Source organism: Chrysemys picta, chromosome 1 (assembly GCF_011386835.1).
Source record: "Chrysemys picta bellii isolate R12L10 chromosome 1, ASM1138683v2, whole genome shotgun sequence".
In the NCBI taxonomy this organism is placed as follows: domain Eukaryota; kingdom Metazoa; phylum Chordata; order Testudines; family Emydidae; genus Chrysemys; species Chrysemys picta.
The window spans coordinates 110129237-110146391 of NC_088791.1; the positions used below are offsets into that span (position 1 = coordinate 110129237).

General features: G+C 52.4%; 1 protein-coding gene across 1 annotated transcript in view; it reads right to left on the reverse strand.

Annotated features, from left to right (window-relative positions):
• The window catches only part of LOC101935733 (sodium- and chloride-dependent betaine transporter-like), a 42920-nt gene extending 34188 nt beyond the window's left edge, over positions 1-8732 (reverse strand). Inside the window, exons 1-5 of the mRNA XM_065582120.1 lie at positions 7882-8732; positions 7103-7237; positions 6199-6339; positions 3244-3331; positions 841-973 (exon numbers count right to left, since the gene is read on the reverse strand). Of these exons, the coding sequence (XP_065438192.1) occupies positions 841-973; positions 3244-3331; positions 6199-6339; positions 7103-7237; positions 7882-8188 (804 nt within the window). The 5' untranslated portion in view covers positions 8189-8732. The remainder of the gene's footprint in view (positions 1-840; positions 974-3243; positions 3332-6198; positions 6340-7102; positions 7238-7881) is intronic.
• Positions 8733-17155: the final 8423 nt, after the last annotated feature.

Here is a 17155-nt window from a genome sequence, read left to right on the forward strand (position 1 = left end):
CTCTAGAAATGTGCAAGACCAACCCTGAGTAGTATAACCCACCCTCACCGCTGCTCAGGGGGTTATACTTCAGCCCTGCACCATTGAAGCCTGAGTGGCTTCTTTAAACCTCCCATGTGAAATATGTTATGCTCATCCAATCCAGGAATAGAAACAATAACCTGTGACTTATGCAATCACAACCAGCCAGCCCAGCTCAAATTTTCAGTATCGAGTGTGGAATGCTCACAGCAGCGCCCTGTTTGTGAGCAATTCATTGGGTTAAAGAAAAAAGACAGAAAAACCCCCAAACTGAGCAATTACAAATAATGAGGAAGTGGGAGGTAACCGCGATGAACCCCCTAAGGAGATTATTTCTAGTGGGATATTCACTCAGCTCTGGTGTTTAATTATTATTGGTGATTGGAGATTTGACATTAAAACAGGTTAATGGTGCAAAAGCCACCAGACCACATGGGGACTGTGCATCAGCAGCAACTGGATGATTGTGTGTTGCTAATGGTGAAGCAGTGTCTTTCACAAGGTTTCCCCATTACAGTGGACCATGCTGGGCTAGGACTTCACCATTTCTTCTAAGATCTTTCCCTTGTCTCCCCTCTGATTGACTGACTTTCTTTGCTCTTCTCATAATGGACTAAATTCAGACCCAGCGTAAGCAGCTGTGACTTCAATGCAGTTGCTCCCACCCGTGCCAATCAGAGTATGGCCCTATGTCTTGTGTGTTCCCTGCCTCCTTTATTCTCTCTCTGTATCCTGGAGAAGGCTAAGAAGGGGGGGGGAAGAGATATAATGGCAGCTAGGAGGAGGTTTAGGGACTAAGGGGACAGAGTTTGCTCTTACTTTGCCGGTGGACTTGACTCCTTTCCAGATGCAGAAGTAGCAGATGACCCAGGCGAGCAGGAGGCAGAGAGCCAGCTCCCAGCGCACAGTGTCCAGATTGTGAATACCGTCTGTGAGCCCCAGGGCTCGCTTCCTGCCAGTGCAGGAGGAGAGAGAAAGGTTAACATCCCAGACTTGACTCTTCCAGCAGCCACCCGCCCAGAGTTTTCATACACATCCCATAGCGCAGATGCCCAATCTCCCCCATCATTCCTGCTTCCAGTCACCCTAGCCCTGACAGCAGTACAGTATTCTTGGTCACCACAATGCCTTAGGTGTCTCTGGGATCCCCTAGCAGCCTGGCCCCTGCAGTTCCACCTCACCCTTTAGTCAGCCTGGGCTCTCCAACTCTCCCAAAGCCCTCAATAGCACCACTGCAGCCCCCAACCATTCACAGCACAGTCACTCCCGATCTCACATCACTGCCATCCCTTTGGCTGCCTCGCAGGCCACACTCCATCAGCAGCCTCCCCTGCACTCCCGGATATCATCAATGGCTCCTAATCACCTGCTGGCTACTTTCTTTTCTCCAACCAACCCATGTTCTATGGCTCTCTCCAGGAACTCTTATGGTTATGGCCCTCACTCATCCCTACAGTTTCCCCTCAGCACCCAGGGTCCCTAAGGCTATGTCTACACGATGAGCGGGGGAGTGGGGTGATTCCCACTTCACCCAGCCATACTTGCCCTCACACTCACCTGAGTTAGCACACTGACAATAGCAGTGTAGTCGTGGTAGCATGGGCAGGGGTTGCTTGTGCTAGCAGCCCCCACTACGTACCCATGGCGTTCAGGAGGGTTGTACTCAGGGCATCTAGCACGGTGCTGTCTCTGCCCATGTTACCATGGCTACACTACTATTTCTACTATTTTACGCACGCTAGCTCAGATGAGAGCTGACATCAGTATATCTAGAAGAGCTGGGACCACACAGTCATAGTGTAGACATAGCGTAACAGGGACCATGTGAGAACTGACCTAATATCTATGACAACTCTATGGCCTCCAGGCCAAACACCCCCTCACCCCCGAACTCTAGGGGCTCCCTTGTAGCCAGCAACGTTGTACTGAAATCACAATGTTTTTTGTAGCTATTGGTGGATGGGCCCAGGGCACAGGAGCCTGACACTGAAGTTCCAACTCTTCCTCTGGCTCATCCTGTGGCATTCGACAAGTCACTTCACCAATTGGGAAGCTGAGACACAGCAAAGAAAAACCCGCAGCTGGCCCGTGCCAGCTGACCTAGGCTCACGGGGGTTGGGCTGCGGGGCTGTTTCACTGCATTGTAGATTCCTGAGCTCGGGCTGGAGCCCAGAATCAGGGACCCTCCCACCCGGCAGGGTTCTAGAACCCAGGCTCCAGCCCAAGCCTGGACGTCTACACAGCAATGAAACAGCCCCACAAGCCCGAGTCGCCTGGCAGAGGCCAGTCGTGAGTGTCTAGTTGCTGTGTAGACATATCCAGACAGGCTAAGTGGGATAATGGATACTGATCACCTTTGCAATGCACTTTGAAAGCGATGGATGAAAACGTGCTATTGTGATTGAGCCCCTGATTCCCACTTGCTTCCCGTGACTTCCCTAGATTGGGAGGGGGCACGGCTGTGAGTGCGAGTCCTTAGAATTACAACTCCCATATTGTTCACGCCCCCTGAGAGCTAGTGCTGGATGATTCCCTACAGTGTATTCTGCAGCATTTCTCCTTTCAGTTTGCCCTCTGGGTGTTTTCACGGGGTGCATTAGGTACCCAGCAGTAAAGAATCACAGAAAAAGTTGCTTTCCTCTAACACTGAACAAGGAACTCAATTAGAATAAGGGAGAAAGCTACTTTGTCTCTTCCTGCTTCACCGCAGAGCATCTTTGCAGAATCTCTTCCAGCCCTCTCCCACGTGGCCTCCTGCTCTAGATAAATCATCACACTTGGTGTGCGTACATGCGTGACCGCTGGGTGTCTGTCAGGGCGGTCCTGCCAACATGTGGTCAGGCCCTGTGTATCCACAACCTGCGAGTGCTGAGTACATCTGCCATGTCAGAAAGAATGTGTCCGTGTGCGTATGTGCATGCGTTCTCGGTAAGGGTCAATGTCTGACCTCTGGGGCTGTGTGGTGCATGGGGTGAGACAGCATGTGTCTTGGGAGTGCCCATGTGCCCCATGGCTTTCTGTCAGTCAGTGGGCCCAGTCAGTATGCAAGTTTGCATGTGCGATGAGTGTGCTCATGTGCCCCATGATGTGCGATGTGCCATAGGTCTGGGCTCCAAGATGTGGCACTTGCACATCTTTTTTGGCCTTACAGAGACTCCATTTGGAGTATTCACACTGCTGTGACCGCTTGAGGAGAGAAGAGTGTGAAACCGGGGTACGTACTCCCAGAACTCAGTTACTGGGGAGGTGGCATTAGCAGGCGCTGTCCAGTTCTCCACGTTAGAGTGATTCAGAAAGTCCACGCAGCGATCTACAAAGGAGGAAGCAAGTCAGTGAGCCCGGAGAATTCTCAGCCTTTGTGCTCCCTCCTGCCTCCTACCTGTTCACTGCAGCTGCACAAACACACTTCACGCTGCCCTGTAAAACATCACTCTCCCCCGACCCCTGCCAGAATCCTAGTCCAGAAACAGCCAGGGATGGGGGAAGTGGAGGCTCCCTACTGAATAGAACCCAGATGGCTGTGGAATGCAGGGTACTGTGGGGCAGCGACTACGGTTACCCAGGCTGGGAAGTTACTGAATGTTAAGAGATCGCTCAGAGAGGAATTTCCCTGGCTTTCCCCACAAATAAAGCTCTGCTTCTGGAGCTGGAGGAGTTGGATCCCCCTTTGGGGAAGGCAGTGATTCCTGTCAGGGGTATGGCCAGGGAAGGACTGTGAGTCGGCTGAACATGGAGAGGGGAACTTTCATAGATCCACAGATTCCATGGCCAGAAGGGACCACTGCGACCAGCCAGTCTGGCCTCCTGGATGACACAGGCCATAGACCTTCCCCAAAATAATCCCCAGAGCAAATCTTTCAGAAAAACATCCAACCTTGATTTGAGACTTTAAGAGTTTGCCAGGAAAGCTTATTTTACTCAGGGAACGAGGGGGGGCGGGGAGTGAGCTGGAATAAGCGATACTGGAAAAAGCACAATTTTGCCAGTATAAGCTGCAACCACATGAGACGTGCTTTGCCTGTACAGTACATGGTGCAGCTATCCCGACAGTGCACTCCTAGCAGAGACCTGGCCTGAGAGAGCCAAGGACTCAAACAGTTCTCTGCTGTGACAGAGGCTGGCCCAGATGCTTGAGGGTCTGAGGTGCAGTGAGTGGGTTGTGCTGTACCCCGTTACACTAGATAAGGGCAGTGCCAGCTCCACTGAAAAGCTCCTTCCATGGCTTAGAGTGGGGTGAGGACTCCAGACTAAAGCTGGTCTGAAAATGGGCTTTTTTTGCTGCTGAAAATTTTGAATTTCCCGTGAAAAATCAAAAACCAAAACATTTTGATTCAGAAATGCTGCCATAGAGTTGTAGTTTGGATGTCGCATGCTCCCGCTATGAGCTGAGTTCCCTCGTCAGACTACCTAACCCATGATGCACCATGGTCTCTCCTCATGGTGTCAGGAGGCTGTTGCATCCTGACCATGGTGGATCATGGGAGAAGTAGTCTAGCTGGGGAGCCCAGCCCATATCGAAGAATGGACACATGAGCAGAGCTGGATTTCCCATTAGGCACAGTAGGCATGTGACTAGGGGCATCTAAAAATTAAATTTTTGCCAGGTCCCAGCAGGGGTGGGGCAGAGTCAGCTGAGCGAGAGATGGCCCCATGCAGCCCTGCTGGATCGCTCCTCACTCAGCCCAGCAGACACAGTCACCTCCCAGTGGGACTGATGAGTGCAGTCGGGGGGCAGAGCACGTCTCTGGTGGGGTTGTGGAGAGGCGCTGGGCAGTGGGAGGTGCGGGAGGTATATGTGTGTTGGGGCAGTGTGGGGTCTGTGGTCAGGGCCGGCTCCAGGCACCAGCGCAGCAAGCAGGTGCTTGGGGCGGCCAAGGGGAAGGGGCAGCACGTCCAGCTCTTTGGCGGGAATTCGGCAGTGGGTCCCTCGGTCCCACTCAGAGGGAAGGACCTGCCACCGAAGTGCCCCCAAAGAAGAAAGCGGCACGGTGGAGCTGCCGCTGAAGTGCCGCCGTTCTCGATCGCGGCTTTTTTTTTTCCACCGCTTGGGGCGGCAAAAACCCTGGAGCCGGCCCTGTCTGTGGTGGAGGGGGTTGGGTGGCGGGATGCCTAAAAGTTAAAAGTGGCAGTACCCCCACTGCCAGCAATGGTTAGGTGCTCCGAGCCACTGTGGGGACCCCACAGTTCCCGTCTGCTGCCAGGCAGCGGGGACCCCTGGAGCTCCCAGCCAGGGGTGGATAAGGGGTTTGTAGGGCTCTGGGCCAGAGCAAGTGGGGAACACTCCCCACCCCTTAGACCTGCAGTCCCTCCCACCCCCACTCCTGCACTCCTGCTGGGGAAAGGTCAGAGCACAGGGGCTTCCTCCACCTCCCCCCTCACTCTGCTACTCCTGCTGGGGAGAGGGGTCAGGGTGTGGGGGGCTTCTCTTGCTCCCCATCAAGAGCGCCGGGTGGGTGGGGGGAGTGGGACAAGCCCCCACGCCCTGACCCCACTCCCGGGCAGGAGCGCCGGGGCGGGAAGTGGAACAGGTCAGGGCACCAGAGTGCCCATTTTTCCGGGGACCCCAGTTGACCAGGACCCCTGGGCATGGGCCCTGTTGGCCCAGTGGCTAATCTGCCACAGCTCCTAGCTGCTGCGGGTGGCTGGGGATCACTCCACACCTCCTGGGTGCTGCCTGGCAACCGGGGCCCCGGATCCGAGCTGCCACAACTGGTGGGGGGACCCTGCTGCTCCTGGCTGCCATGGGGGGAGGCCCCCACTGATCCCAGCCTCCGTAGGCAGTGGGGGGCCCCGGAGCGCCAAGTCACAGGTGGCAGGAGACTCTGGAGCTCCGAGCCCCTGCGGGCGGGGGTGGGGAGCTCCGAGCCAGAGGGCCCCGCAACTGCCCAGACACCAGGGAAGGTGTGCGGACCCTGCCTAGGGGCATGCAAGGTGTAAATCCAGCCCTGCACATGAGGAAACCAACAACACCCATTTGGCCCACAACTGCATATTGAAATCAAAATATTTTAGTTTTCAGCTGAATATTTCAATGAAAATTCAAAATTTTCCACATAAAGCAAACAGTGCAAAAAAATCTGTTTAATCAAATACCCAATTTTCTGTCAAAAAGCAGTTTTGATGGAAAGTTTTCAAACCCAGATCCTCTTTCCAGAAGCAGACTAGCTGAAGTTGTACCTGAGTTCCAAGGATTATTACAGGTGGTCCAGGGAAGCACAGCAGTAAAGGAGCTGAACAGGTAGAAGATAGCCCAAGATAGGATGACGATGTAGTAGATATTCAGATAGGATTCGATGACTTGTGAGGCGTATCCAATTCCTAAGAGGGAAAGTGACAGGGGTTAGGAAATGGACCCCTAGGCAAGCCCCAAATATATCAGACTTTCGCTTCAAATAGTGCCATAGGCCACATCGCACTGGAGCTGCGGGCAGGGCAGATTAATGAGCAATTTGGTTCACCAAAGAAACCTGTAAGACTCAGGTTGAGGGTGGGAGAGCCAGATGTGGTTCATCATGGTGGAGAAATCAGAAATAAAAAGGGTTTTCACTGCTAACTACATCCCACGCCCAAAGAATGGGGCCAGAGCAAAAGCATAGGGTCAGGAAGGTGGTGGAATCTCCATCCTTATTGGTTTTTAAAGCTCAGCTTGACAAAGCCCTGGCTGGGATGATTTAGTTGTGGTTGGTCCTGCTTTGAGCAGGGGGTTGGACTAGATGACCTCCTGAGGTCTCTTCCAACCCTAATCTTCTATGATTCTAGGAGGTACCTTCTAATCCTGGCTCTGCCAATATCAGCAAATGCCAATCTGAGCAAAACACTTAATCGTTCTGTGTCTCAGTTTCCCCCTCTGTAAAATGGGGATCATAAAACTTCAGGATAGTTGTGAGGTTAATTCTCTGTGGTTTTAAAGTAGAGCTCTACAGAAAACAAGAATTCCATTTCACAAAAAAAGTCCATGGTTTATCATTTGATTTTGGTTCTGCTTCAGAACAAGAACTAGATCTTATGAAATTTTTCACACAAAAACCCATGAGACCCAGAAATTCCATCGTAGACCCGAGAAACCCATTCATTGACTCACCTTCAAAGAGAGGGCAGATCTTCCTCCAGGCAGTGACCACTCCCTGGCTGGTGTACTGTCCTAGTGCTGTCTCCAGGAAGAACATTGGGATCCCACAGGTGAAGGCGAAGATGAGGTAGGGGATAAAGAAGGCACCTGCAGAGAGAGAGAGAGAGAGAGAGAGAGAGAGTGGGTAGCAAATGGAGGAATCTTTACTACTCAACATTATCATAATCACCCATTACCAGCTACACTAACAAGCGAGATGTACCATCAAGGCTCAGGTAAACACCCTTGAATGTAAATGTCTATCTGAACTAAATGGACCCAGTGGGCCTGCAAAACTGTGCAGATCTTGCCAGGGCCACCCAGAGGATTTGGGGGCCTGGGGCAAAGCAATTTCGGGGGCCCCTTCCATAAAAAAAAGTTGCACTACTATAGAATACTATATTCTTGTGGGGGTCCCTGCGGGGCCCAGGGCCTGGGGCAAATTGCCCCTCTGGGCAGCCCTGGATCTTGCAAAAGAACAGCCTCTCGGCTTTCTTCTTGTCCTGGAAATACCACAAGCACCCCTGTCCTCATGCTATTTCAGCACTGCCGCGTCTGGTCCTGGCCAGAACCTGGAAGAGCAGCATGGCAAGAAGACAAAAAAAGACACAGAAAATAAACGTTGACTATACTTTTCAGCCCTTAAAACCAGTTTGAGCAAAGGTTTGGGAAGGTAAGAGGAAATCTTATTGTGTCCAAACTGGGTCCTCCTGGGCCAACATTTCACACAGACTGAGCTTTTATGGACTTACCACCTCCATTTTTGTAACAGAGATAAGGGAATCTCCAGACATTGCCCAGGCCGATGATCTTCCCAGCCATGGAGAGCATAAACTCCATTTTATTATTCCACTGGTCTCTTGGCTCCATTTTTGGCTTCTCCTTTTCGAGCAGCACCATGCCCACATTGGGCTCAGCCTCCACAGCTGCTTTACTCTCCATGGCCCAACGGAGCAGGGGAAACTGGGAGGGAAAATAGAACACAGACTGTAAGAAGCTGTTACAGGACACACAGGTGAAATGAGCCTGGAAGGGACCCAGCCACCCAACTGGACACATTCGTATTGTTGTGACAGAAGCCTCAGCTCAGGGCAATTCCCAGCGTAGTCCAGGGAAACTCCATCTGAGAACTAGCTGCACCATGGAAGGGCTGTTTCTTAAAAGATGGAAGCAAATTGATTCATCAGCTGAAACGGAATCCTGGCCCCACCTTCATCTCCACCTCCCTTTGACTAGACCCACCTCATCCCCATCCTCTTATTCCCAATAGCCTCCCTGTCATTGATGACAAAACCTTTTTAAAATGTCCGGATATAATTTTATGACCAATAATTCCAGGAAAGGGAAAAGCAATCAAAGTAAATGCTGTGGGGAGATACATTGATCAAAACATCTATGGTGATCAGGAAGAATTCCCTCAGAGTGCGCAATATTGTACAATTGACCAGGTGAATTACAGGGTGTTTGCCTTCCTCTCAAGTAACATATCTGATACTGGCCACTGTCAGAGGCAGGATAGTGAATTTGATGGATCAAGTGTCTAAACAAGTATGGAAAATCCTATTGTCCTATTTCCAGACATTGCCAGGAGTCCTGAATTACTATTTTTTGACCCACTAGCCAACACAGCTTTGTACATCATAGCATGTAATGGGAGCAGAATGTAAAACACACTCCTTTGACCTAAGTCTCCCTCAATAACAAGAGAAAAAAATGATTACCTACCTTTCATAACTGTTGTTCTTCAAGATGTGTTGCTCATGTCCATTCCATTCTAGGTGTGCATGCACCCATGTGCACGGCCATCACAGATTTTTGCCTTAGCAGTACCTGTAGAGCCTGCTGTGGCACCCTCTGGAGTACTGCGCTCATGCCGCTATATATCAGGCAGCGCTGACCCTACGCCCTCTCAGTTCCTTATTGCTGATAATTCCGACAGAGGGGTTGAAGGTCAAGAAATGGAATGTACATGGGATGTTAGATGGGGTGAGATCTGAGTTACTACAGAGAATTCTTTTCTGGGTGCTGGCTGGTGAGTCTTGCCCACATGCTCAGGGTTTAGCTGATCGCCATTTTGGGGGTCAGGAAGGAATTTTCCTCCAGGGCAGATTGACAGAGGCCCAGGGGGGGTTTTCGCCTTCCTCTGCAGCTTGGGGCACGGGTCACTTGCTGGAGGATTCTCTGCACCATGAGGTCTTTAAACCATGATTTGAGGACTTCAGTAACTCAGACATAGGTTAGGGGTTTGTTACAGGAGTGGGTGGGTGAGATTCTGTGGCCTGCGTTGTGCAGGAGGTCAGACTAGATGATCATAATGGTCCCTTCTGACCTTAAAGTCTATGATTCCATGATTCGAACACATCTCGAAGAACAACAGTTACGAAAGGCAGGTCACCGTTTTTTCTTCTTCGAGTGCTTGTTCATGTCCATTCCATTCTAGGAGACACACAAGCAGAATGAACGGAGGTGGGCTCAGAGTTTAGAGTCTCACAGCTTGCAGCACTGCTTTGCCAAAGCCAGTGTCGTCTCGCACCTGTTGGACCAGCACATTATGTGATGCGAACATGTGGATGGATGACCAGGTCGCAGCCCGACAGATCTCTTGGATCAGCACATGCTCCAGGAAGGCAGCTTATGACCTCTGGACCCTAGTCAAATGAACCATCATGATCACCGGCGGGGGCACCCTTGCCAGCTCGTAGCAATAGTGGATGCAGGCCGTGATCCAAGATGAGATTTTCTGGACTGACACTGGGCAATCTTTCATCCTGTCAGTGACAGCAACAAACAACTGTGTTGACTTACGGAACGGCCTTGATCTATCAATGTAGAAGCCCAACGCCCTTCTGATGTCCAAGGTATGCAGCCTGCTCTTCTCATCCTTTGCATGAGGCTTTGGACAAAGAACTGGTAAGTAAATGTCCTGACCAGTGTGGAACTGGGAGACAACCGTGGGCAGAAAGGCCAGGTGTGAACGCAGCTGGACCTTGTCTTTGTAGAAGACCGTCTAGGCATAGGCACCAACTCTGTGGATGCTCCAGCCACGGAGGACCCATGGGAAAAAATTGGTGGGTGCTCTGCACCCACCGGCAGCTCCCCGCCCCGCCCCAGCTCACCTTCACCTCCGCTCCTGAACGTGCCAGCTCACCTTCACCTCCTCCCCTGAGCGCGCCACTTCTCCTCCTAGCTCCAGCGCTTGCCACCACAAAACAGCTGTGTCACGGTGGCAACTGCTGGGAGGGAAGGGGAAGGAGGGGGAACGCGGTGCAATCGGGGAAGAGGCAAGGCCGGGGTGGGGATTTGGGGAAGAAGTCCAATAGGGGCAGGGAGGGGGCGGAGTTAGGGCGGGGACTTTGGGGAAGGGGTTGGAATGGGGGTGGGGTGGGGAAGGGGGGGGGAGACGGGGCGGGGCCGAGCACCCACTGGCATCAGGAAAAGTGGCACCTATGCATCTAGGGCGGCTCCAAAATGAGCGTCCTGATCTCGGACACCCTATAGGCCGAAGTTATAGCAACCAAAAAAGAGACCTTCCAGGAGAGAAGCAGGAGGGATCAGGAAGCCACGGATTCGAAGGTGGGGGCCCATGAGCCTGGACAGCACAAGATTCAGGTCCCAAGGGGGGGACCGGGTCTCGTACATGCGGGTAAAGACGCTACAACCACTTCAGGAAGCTCCCCGTCATGGGATGGGTGAAAACTGACCCGCCTCGAAGCAGATGGTGGAATGCTTCCACTTTGCCACATATGTGGCCCTGGTGGACGGTTTTCTGCTGCCCAGCAAGACCTGCTAGACACCAGCGGAACACCCCCATTCATCCACACTTAGCCATGCAGCAGCCAAGCCGTCAAGTGCAGCGACTCCAGGTTTGGGTGCAGCACATTGCCGTAGTTCTGTGACAGCAGATCCGGTCGAAGAGGCAGCTGCAGCCGGGTGGCTGCTGAGTGACTCAGCAGTATGCTGAACCAGTGATGACGAGACCATGCTAGGGCTACGAGAATGAACAATGCTTTGTTTTGCTTTACCTTGAGCAGGACTCTGTGTATTTGCGGCACTGGTGGGAAGGCGTACATGAGTGCTCCCGACCACAGAATCAAGAAGATGTCCGATAGGGATCCCTTGTCCCTGCCCTGCAGAGAACAGAACACGTGGCACTTCCTGTTCTGTCTGGATGCCAATAGGTCCACCTGGGGAGTCCCCCACCTGCGGAAGATCAAGCTGACCACCTCTGGATGAAGCAACCATTCGTGGCGAGATGAGAAGGTCCTGCTGAGGCGATCTGCCAGGACATTCTTGGCTCCAGGCAGGTGGGTGGCTACCAGATGAATGGCATGTCGCACACAAGTCCCAGAGCCTGAGAGCTTCCTGACAAACGGCCAAAGACCTGGCTCTGCCCTGCCTGTTGATGTAGTACATCGCGGCTGTATTGTCCATCAGGACCTGCATCACCCTGCCCTTCAGGTGGGGCAAGAATGCCTGGCAGGCCAGGCAAACCACTTTGAGCTCCCTCACATTGATATGAAGGGCCAGATCGCTGTGAAGCCAGCGGTGTTGGGTGCTGAGCTCACCCAGTTGGGCTCCCCAGCTCAGGACTGATGTGTCTGAAACCAAGGTAAGCGACAGAGTTGGGGACACAAAGGAAACCCCCTGCAACACCAACTCCCAATCCAGCCACCAGTCCAAGGACGAAGGGACATGGCTCGGCACCGTGACCACTCGGTCCAGGGCGTGTGTGCTGGGAATATAGACTGAGGCTGGACATGCCCACAGAGGTCGTAGAGGAAGATGGGCATGGTGGACCACGTATGTGCACACGGCCCTGTGGCCCATCAGTTGCAGGCACATGTAGGCTGTGGTAAGCGGATGGCTCTTTACATGGGCAATCAAGTCTGACATGGCCTGGAAGCATGCCTCCGGACGGAAGGACCTGGCTCGCGTGGAGTCGAGAACTGCTCCGATAAACAATATGTGTTGGACTGGCGTGAACGTGGACAGATCATCGCAGACGGCTTACACCAGTTTGAGGCTCCGTTAGACCTACCCCAGAGACCTGCCCTTGATGAGCCAGTTGTCGAGATACAGGAAGATCTGGACCCTCTGATATCTCAGCGAAGTTGCTACTGACACCACACATTTCATGAACACCCGGGGGTCTAAGAACAGACCAAAGGGTAACACCATGAACTGCAAGTGACACCCAGCCACTATGAAGCGCAGGAAGTGCCTGTGGCTCGGGAATATGGAGACATGAAAGTAAGCGTCCTTTAAGTCACGTGCGGCGTACCAGTCCCCCAGATCCAGGGAGGGGATGATGGAGGCCAGGGAGCCCATATGGAACTTCAACTTCTTGCAAGACTTGTTGAGGCCACGCAGGTCCAGGATGGGCCTGAGGCCTCCTTTGGCCTTCGGGATTAGGAAGTAGCAGAAATAGAATCTTCTTCCTTCCATGTCCTGAGGAACTCCTCCACAGTCCCCAAGCCTAGGAGCTTCTCTACTTCCTGAATGAGGAGCTGCTCGTGAGAAGGGTCCCTGAAGAGGGATGAGAAAATGCGGGTGGGGGCGAGGTGGAGCGGGAAGGGAGGGTGGCCATGAACTGCAGAGTATTGCCCCGAGCCACTATGTCCAGGACCCAGAGGTCCAATGTAACCCGTGACCAGGCCAAGCGGTAGGGGGAAAAGCAGTTGAGGAAAGGGTGGGTAGGATCTGGCCGATTGACTGGGGCGTTCCTCTCGTGCGCATCCCCAAAACGATTGCTTCTGTCCCCCTAAGTGTTTGGCTGTCCCAGGGTGGGCTGGCGAGCGGGAGGACGAAGGACGACGATGACAAAAACTAGCATCCCTTCTCCTCGTAGGTCCCTGACAAGGCTGCCAGGGTCTTGGCAGTGCTGGTGGTCTGAAGGGCTTCCTGGCTAATTGAGGCGTGTGCATGCCCAACGAGTGAGGGGTAGCCCTGGCGTCCTTCAACCTGTGCATTCTGGTGTCTGTCTGATCCGAAAACAGACCAACTCCATCAAAGGGGAGGTCCTGGATCGCGGCCCGCATCTCCTGGGAGAGACCTGCTGTCTGGAGCCAGGAACTACATCACATGACCACTGTTGATGTGACCACCCTTGCCACCGAATCCAGCCCGTACAAGGCCATTTTCAGGGAGCATCTGGCCGCCACGGTGCCCTCCTCCACCAGAGTGCCAAACTCTTGGGCCAACCCCTGAGGGAGGGATTCCTGGAACTTTTTGAGACCGTCCCAGAGATTAAAATTGTATCGGCCCAGCAGGGCCTGATGATTCCCCACCCAAAATTACAGGCTGGTGGTAGAATAAATCTTTCTCCCAAATAAATCAAGTTTTTTAGCATCCTTATTTTTGGGAATTGGGGGGGGGATGGGGGAACCTGCTTGTCCTTTTCATTTGCCATAGAAACAACCAGCGAGCCAAGGGGCGGGGGGGCATAAAGGTGTTCAAAACCTTTGGCCAGCACAAAGTCTTTTTTCCTGGCTCATTTCAAGTTGGGTGGAATGGAGGAGGGGGTCTGCCACAAAGCCTTGGCTATCTTGAGGACCCCCTCATGCACAGGCAGTGCGACTCAGCCAGGCGTAGATGCCGAGAGGATGTTGAAGAGGGTGTCCTCCTGCTCTGCTATCTCTTGCACCTCAAGCCCCAAGTTCTCGGTCACACTCCAGAGAAGGGATTGCTGCTCCCGAAAATCGTTTAGCGAACTATCTCTAGACAGTCCCACCACTGCCTCATCTGGGGACAATGAGGAAGACTGGACTGCAGGTAGGGATACTGGGGTCTCGACCACCATCAGAGAAAGAGGCTTTGGGTTGGGCACAGGTTCATCTGCCCCGACCTCAGAACGGCCTTTTGGTACTGGGTCCAGTGCCGGTGGGGCTGCCGCCCGCTGTTCTGGCGCAGCCACCGAGGAGTGATGTGAAGGAGGCATCGTCATGCCCGGTACGCCCCATGTGCTCCAATATGGCCACTGCGCTTGCCACTGGCCATGCTGCCATTGTGGTGCTGCTGATGAGGGAGCGAGCTCCTGTGCCCAGCCACATCGATGAGACCGTGGCGATGGGCTGAACTGGACCTCCATACCAGAGGAACCACCTTCCAGCGACCAGGGAGGAGCCGTCGATGCCTGGGTTTGTTTGCTGGTCATGCCTACGGGTGACCGTTATGTGGGCGTAACTGAACAGTAACTGCAGCGTGGAGAGGGGAACTGGTACTGGGATGGGGAACGTTCCCACCATGCTAGTGATCAGGACCAATGCCTAGAGGACAACTGTCGAGACAGCGAACGGTGGCGGGAAAAGTAAAGGGAGCGTTGGCCCCATGCCGGAAAGTAGCGTCGCGGGGATCTGGAAGCTCACCTGGGCGACAAGCGATGCGACTGCGATCTGCCTCGGGATTCCTGACACAGCAGCGAAGATCAACACGTTCTGTCCAGTGATCAACTTTGGTCCCGTGTTCCCTGAGGGGTCTTAACGGTGGGTTTGCCCCCTTGGGGAGCCTGAGCCGGGTCCTGCAGCATCAGGGTAGTCAGCGGAGCAGGTGGAGACCTGGGCGATCTCTATGCCGTGGGAGCCTGAGCTGACGAAGGTGCAGGCAGGAGTGCAGGTCCCATACCACTCCCAAGAGTTGGTGATGGACCTTTCAGGGCTGGGCGCCCCAGCTGGGGAGGCACAATCATGTGGCTCTGGAGCAGTCTGGTGGGCAGGTCCGAGTCCCTTGATAGATGACCCCAGGCCTTCTTGCTCGGTGCCAGGGAGCACTTCCTGGTCTTCTTCTTCGGCACCGGCAATGGTGAACGGTGCCAGGAGGAGTCGGGTGCTGGTGATGCGCTGTGCACAGAGGCCAAGGCACTTGGTGCAACCTGCCCAGATGGCTTGGAAGCCGGGTGGAAGGCGGACTCCATCAGGAGAGCCCTGAGGAGGACGTCCCGCTCCTTCTGGGTGTGGGACCGAAAGTTTCTGCAGTTCCAGCACTGCTCCTTAACATGTGACTCCCCCAGGCACTTAAGGCAGTTGCTCTGGGGGTCACTCACAGGCATAGGCCTGCTGCAGTCCGAGCAAGGCTTGAACCAAGTAGGGCATAGGGGCACCAGTTTAATAATACTGTGTAGGGCCCCATAAATCCTAAGGACGGCCCCGGGGGTAGGGGTATCCTTACATGATTTACGTTAAACACAGATTTCGAGACAGAGATTCACCTGCGACTGCCTCATGGGAAAAGTGTCAGCTAATGAATTATCCCAGTGAAATCCTAGTCATGGCTAAAAATCATTTGTGGAACCTTGGAACAGACTTTGCCCAGAGTCCTGGTCTCTCGGCACCAGAGATGGGTCCAAGTTGCAAAGTGAGGCTCAGGAATCAGCTCTAGGGTTTCTACTATTGCCAACCCCAAGGGCCCAAAAATCAGGAGTCCGGCCAAGGCAAACACTAGTGATATTAGCATAAAAAACATGAGTTTTTAAAAATATATTTGGAATTTTTTTGTATTTACTTTTCGGTTTGTGAGTCTTTAGGGTGCACTCAGGTCACATTTTCAAGCTTTTCTGCACAACTATGAGAATTATGTGAGAATTAAGCTCTTTCTTTCTTTCTCGCTCTCTTAGTTATGTATTTATTTTTTACAATCACAAGGCCTCCAGGGGCGTTCAGAAAAACAACAAATATCATGCGACTCATGAGAAAATCATGGAGGGGTTGGAAAACGTGTCACGGTTCGGCCCACTAGAGACAGGCCTGAGCCAGAAAGCTTAGACCTACAGCTGGATCTCAACATCCCCAAAGGTAAGAGAGGCTCTGGTGAGGGGCCCTCTCTACTTTGTACCTACTTTCTGAGCCAAATCAAGCCCTGGTGTAAGTTCTTGCTTACAGCAAGGCTGAATTTCACCCAGGGTCTTCATTACCCCGGCAAGACTAATTATAGCGCACAGTGAAACTGGATAACTATGGACTTCATTATTATTTTTGGCTGCTCTAACAGGTGGTGCCTTAATTGTGTGTTAACTGGCTAACGTGACAAACATCAATCATTCTCCATGCATTTTAATGGTGAAATGCACACCAGAGTGAAGATGAAGCAGAATTTTGCTTGGAAAAGGAAGGAAGGTGGGAAATGGGCAGGGGAAGAGGGGAAGCTGACACAGTACTGTACCGTAGAGAACATTATCATCACTGTGTCTGCAGGTTGCACAATGCAAATAAAATGATCTGATAAACGCTAACTCTCTGTACATAATAGGCCCAGGGCAAAGAAAGGAGCAGACAGTTGAGAAGGCAACTTTTATCTAAGTTTCATAACAAAGCTCTCAGTACTTGGGATAATGCATCTTTCCTCTACATTTCAAACAAATAAAGAAATCACAGCATAAATTGTGGGGCAATGTGCTTTCTCCTATGGGCATGCATAGCAAAGCAAGGATGGAGTTCACTTCTGCAACTGACTGGGGGCTAGAGGGCCCCATCCTGACCTGCTCTCTTTGACAACAGTATGCAAAACCCCCATTGACTTAAATGCAAAGAGGATTGGGCCCTGAGCAAAGCAATTGATTCTGTCTTTTCTAAGAGTGATTGTAGCAACAAGAGTAAAAGCATGGGTGGTAGAGTTTAAGAGAATTCTACCATACTGTAGAATTCTTTAGGATGGTTTAAAAAAACCCTTTGTGTGGCTCTCACTCCCTGTTGAATTCTAGAGTAACTTAGAATTCCTGTAGATGTCTATTAAGGGCTTGATCCTGCAAGGTACTGAGTGCAGCACTTAAGCATGTGCTTAACTTTAAGCTTGTTAAAGGTCCCATGGTTTATGTGCTATGCTGGATCGGGGCTCTTATTTCTAGCAACATACAGGATCCAGCCCCACAGTTCTATAGAACAGTGCTGCCTAGTGGACAGGAGACCTGGTTTCCACTCCAGGCCATTGACCTGCTGGGTGATCTTGGGTAAGTCACTTCCTGCCCTGTACCTCAGTTTCCCCATCTGTGAAATGTGGATAATGATATTGACCTCCTTTGTAATGTGTTTTGAGATC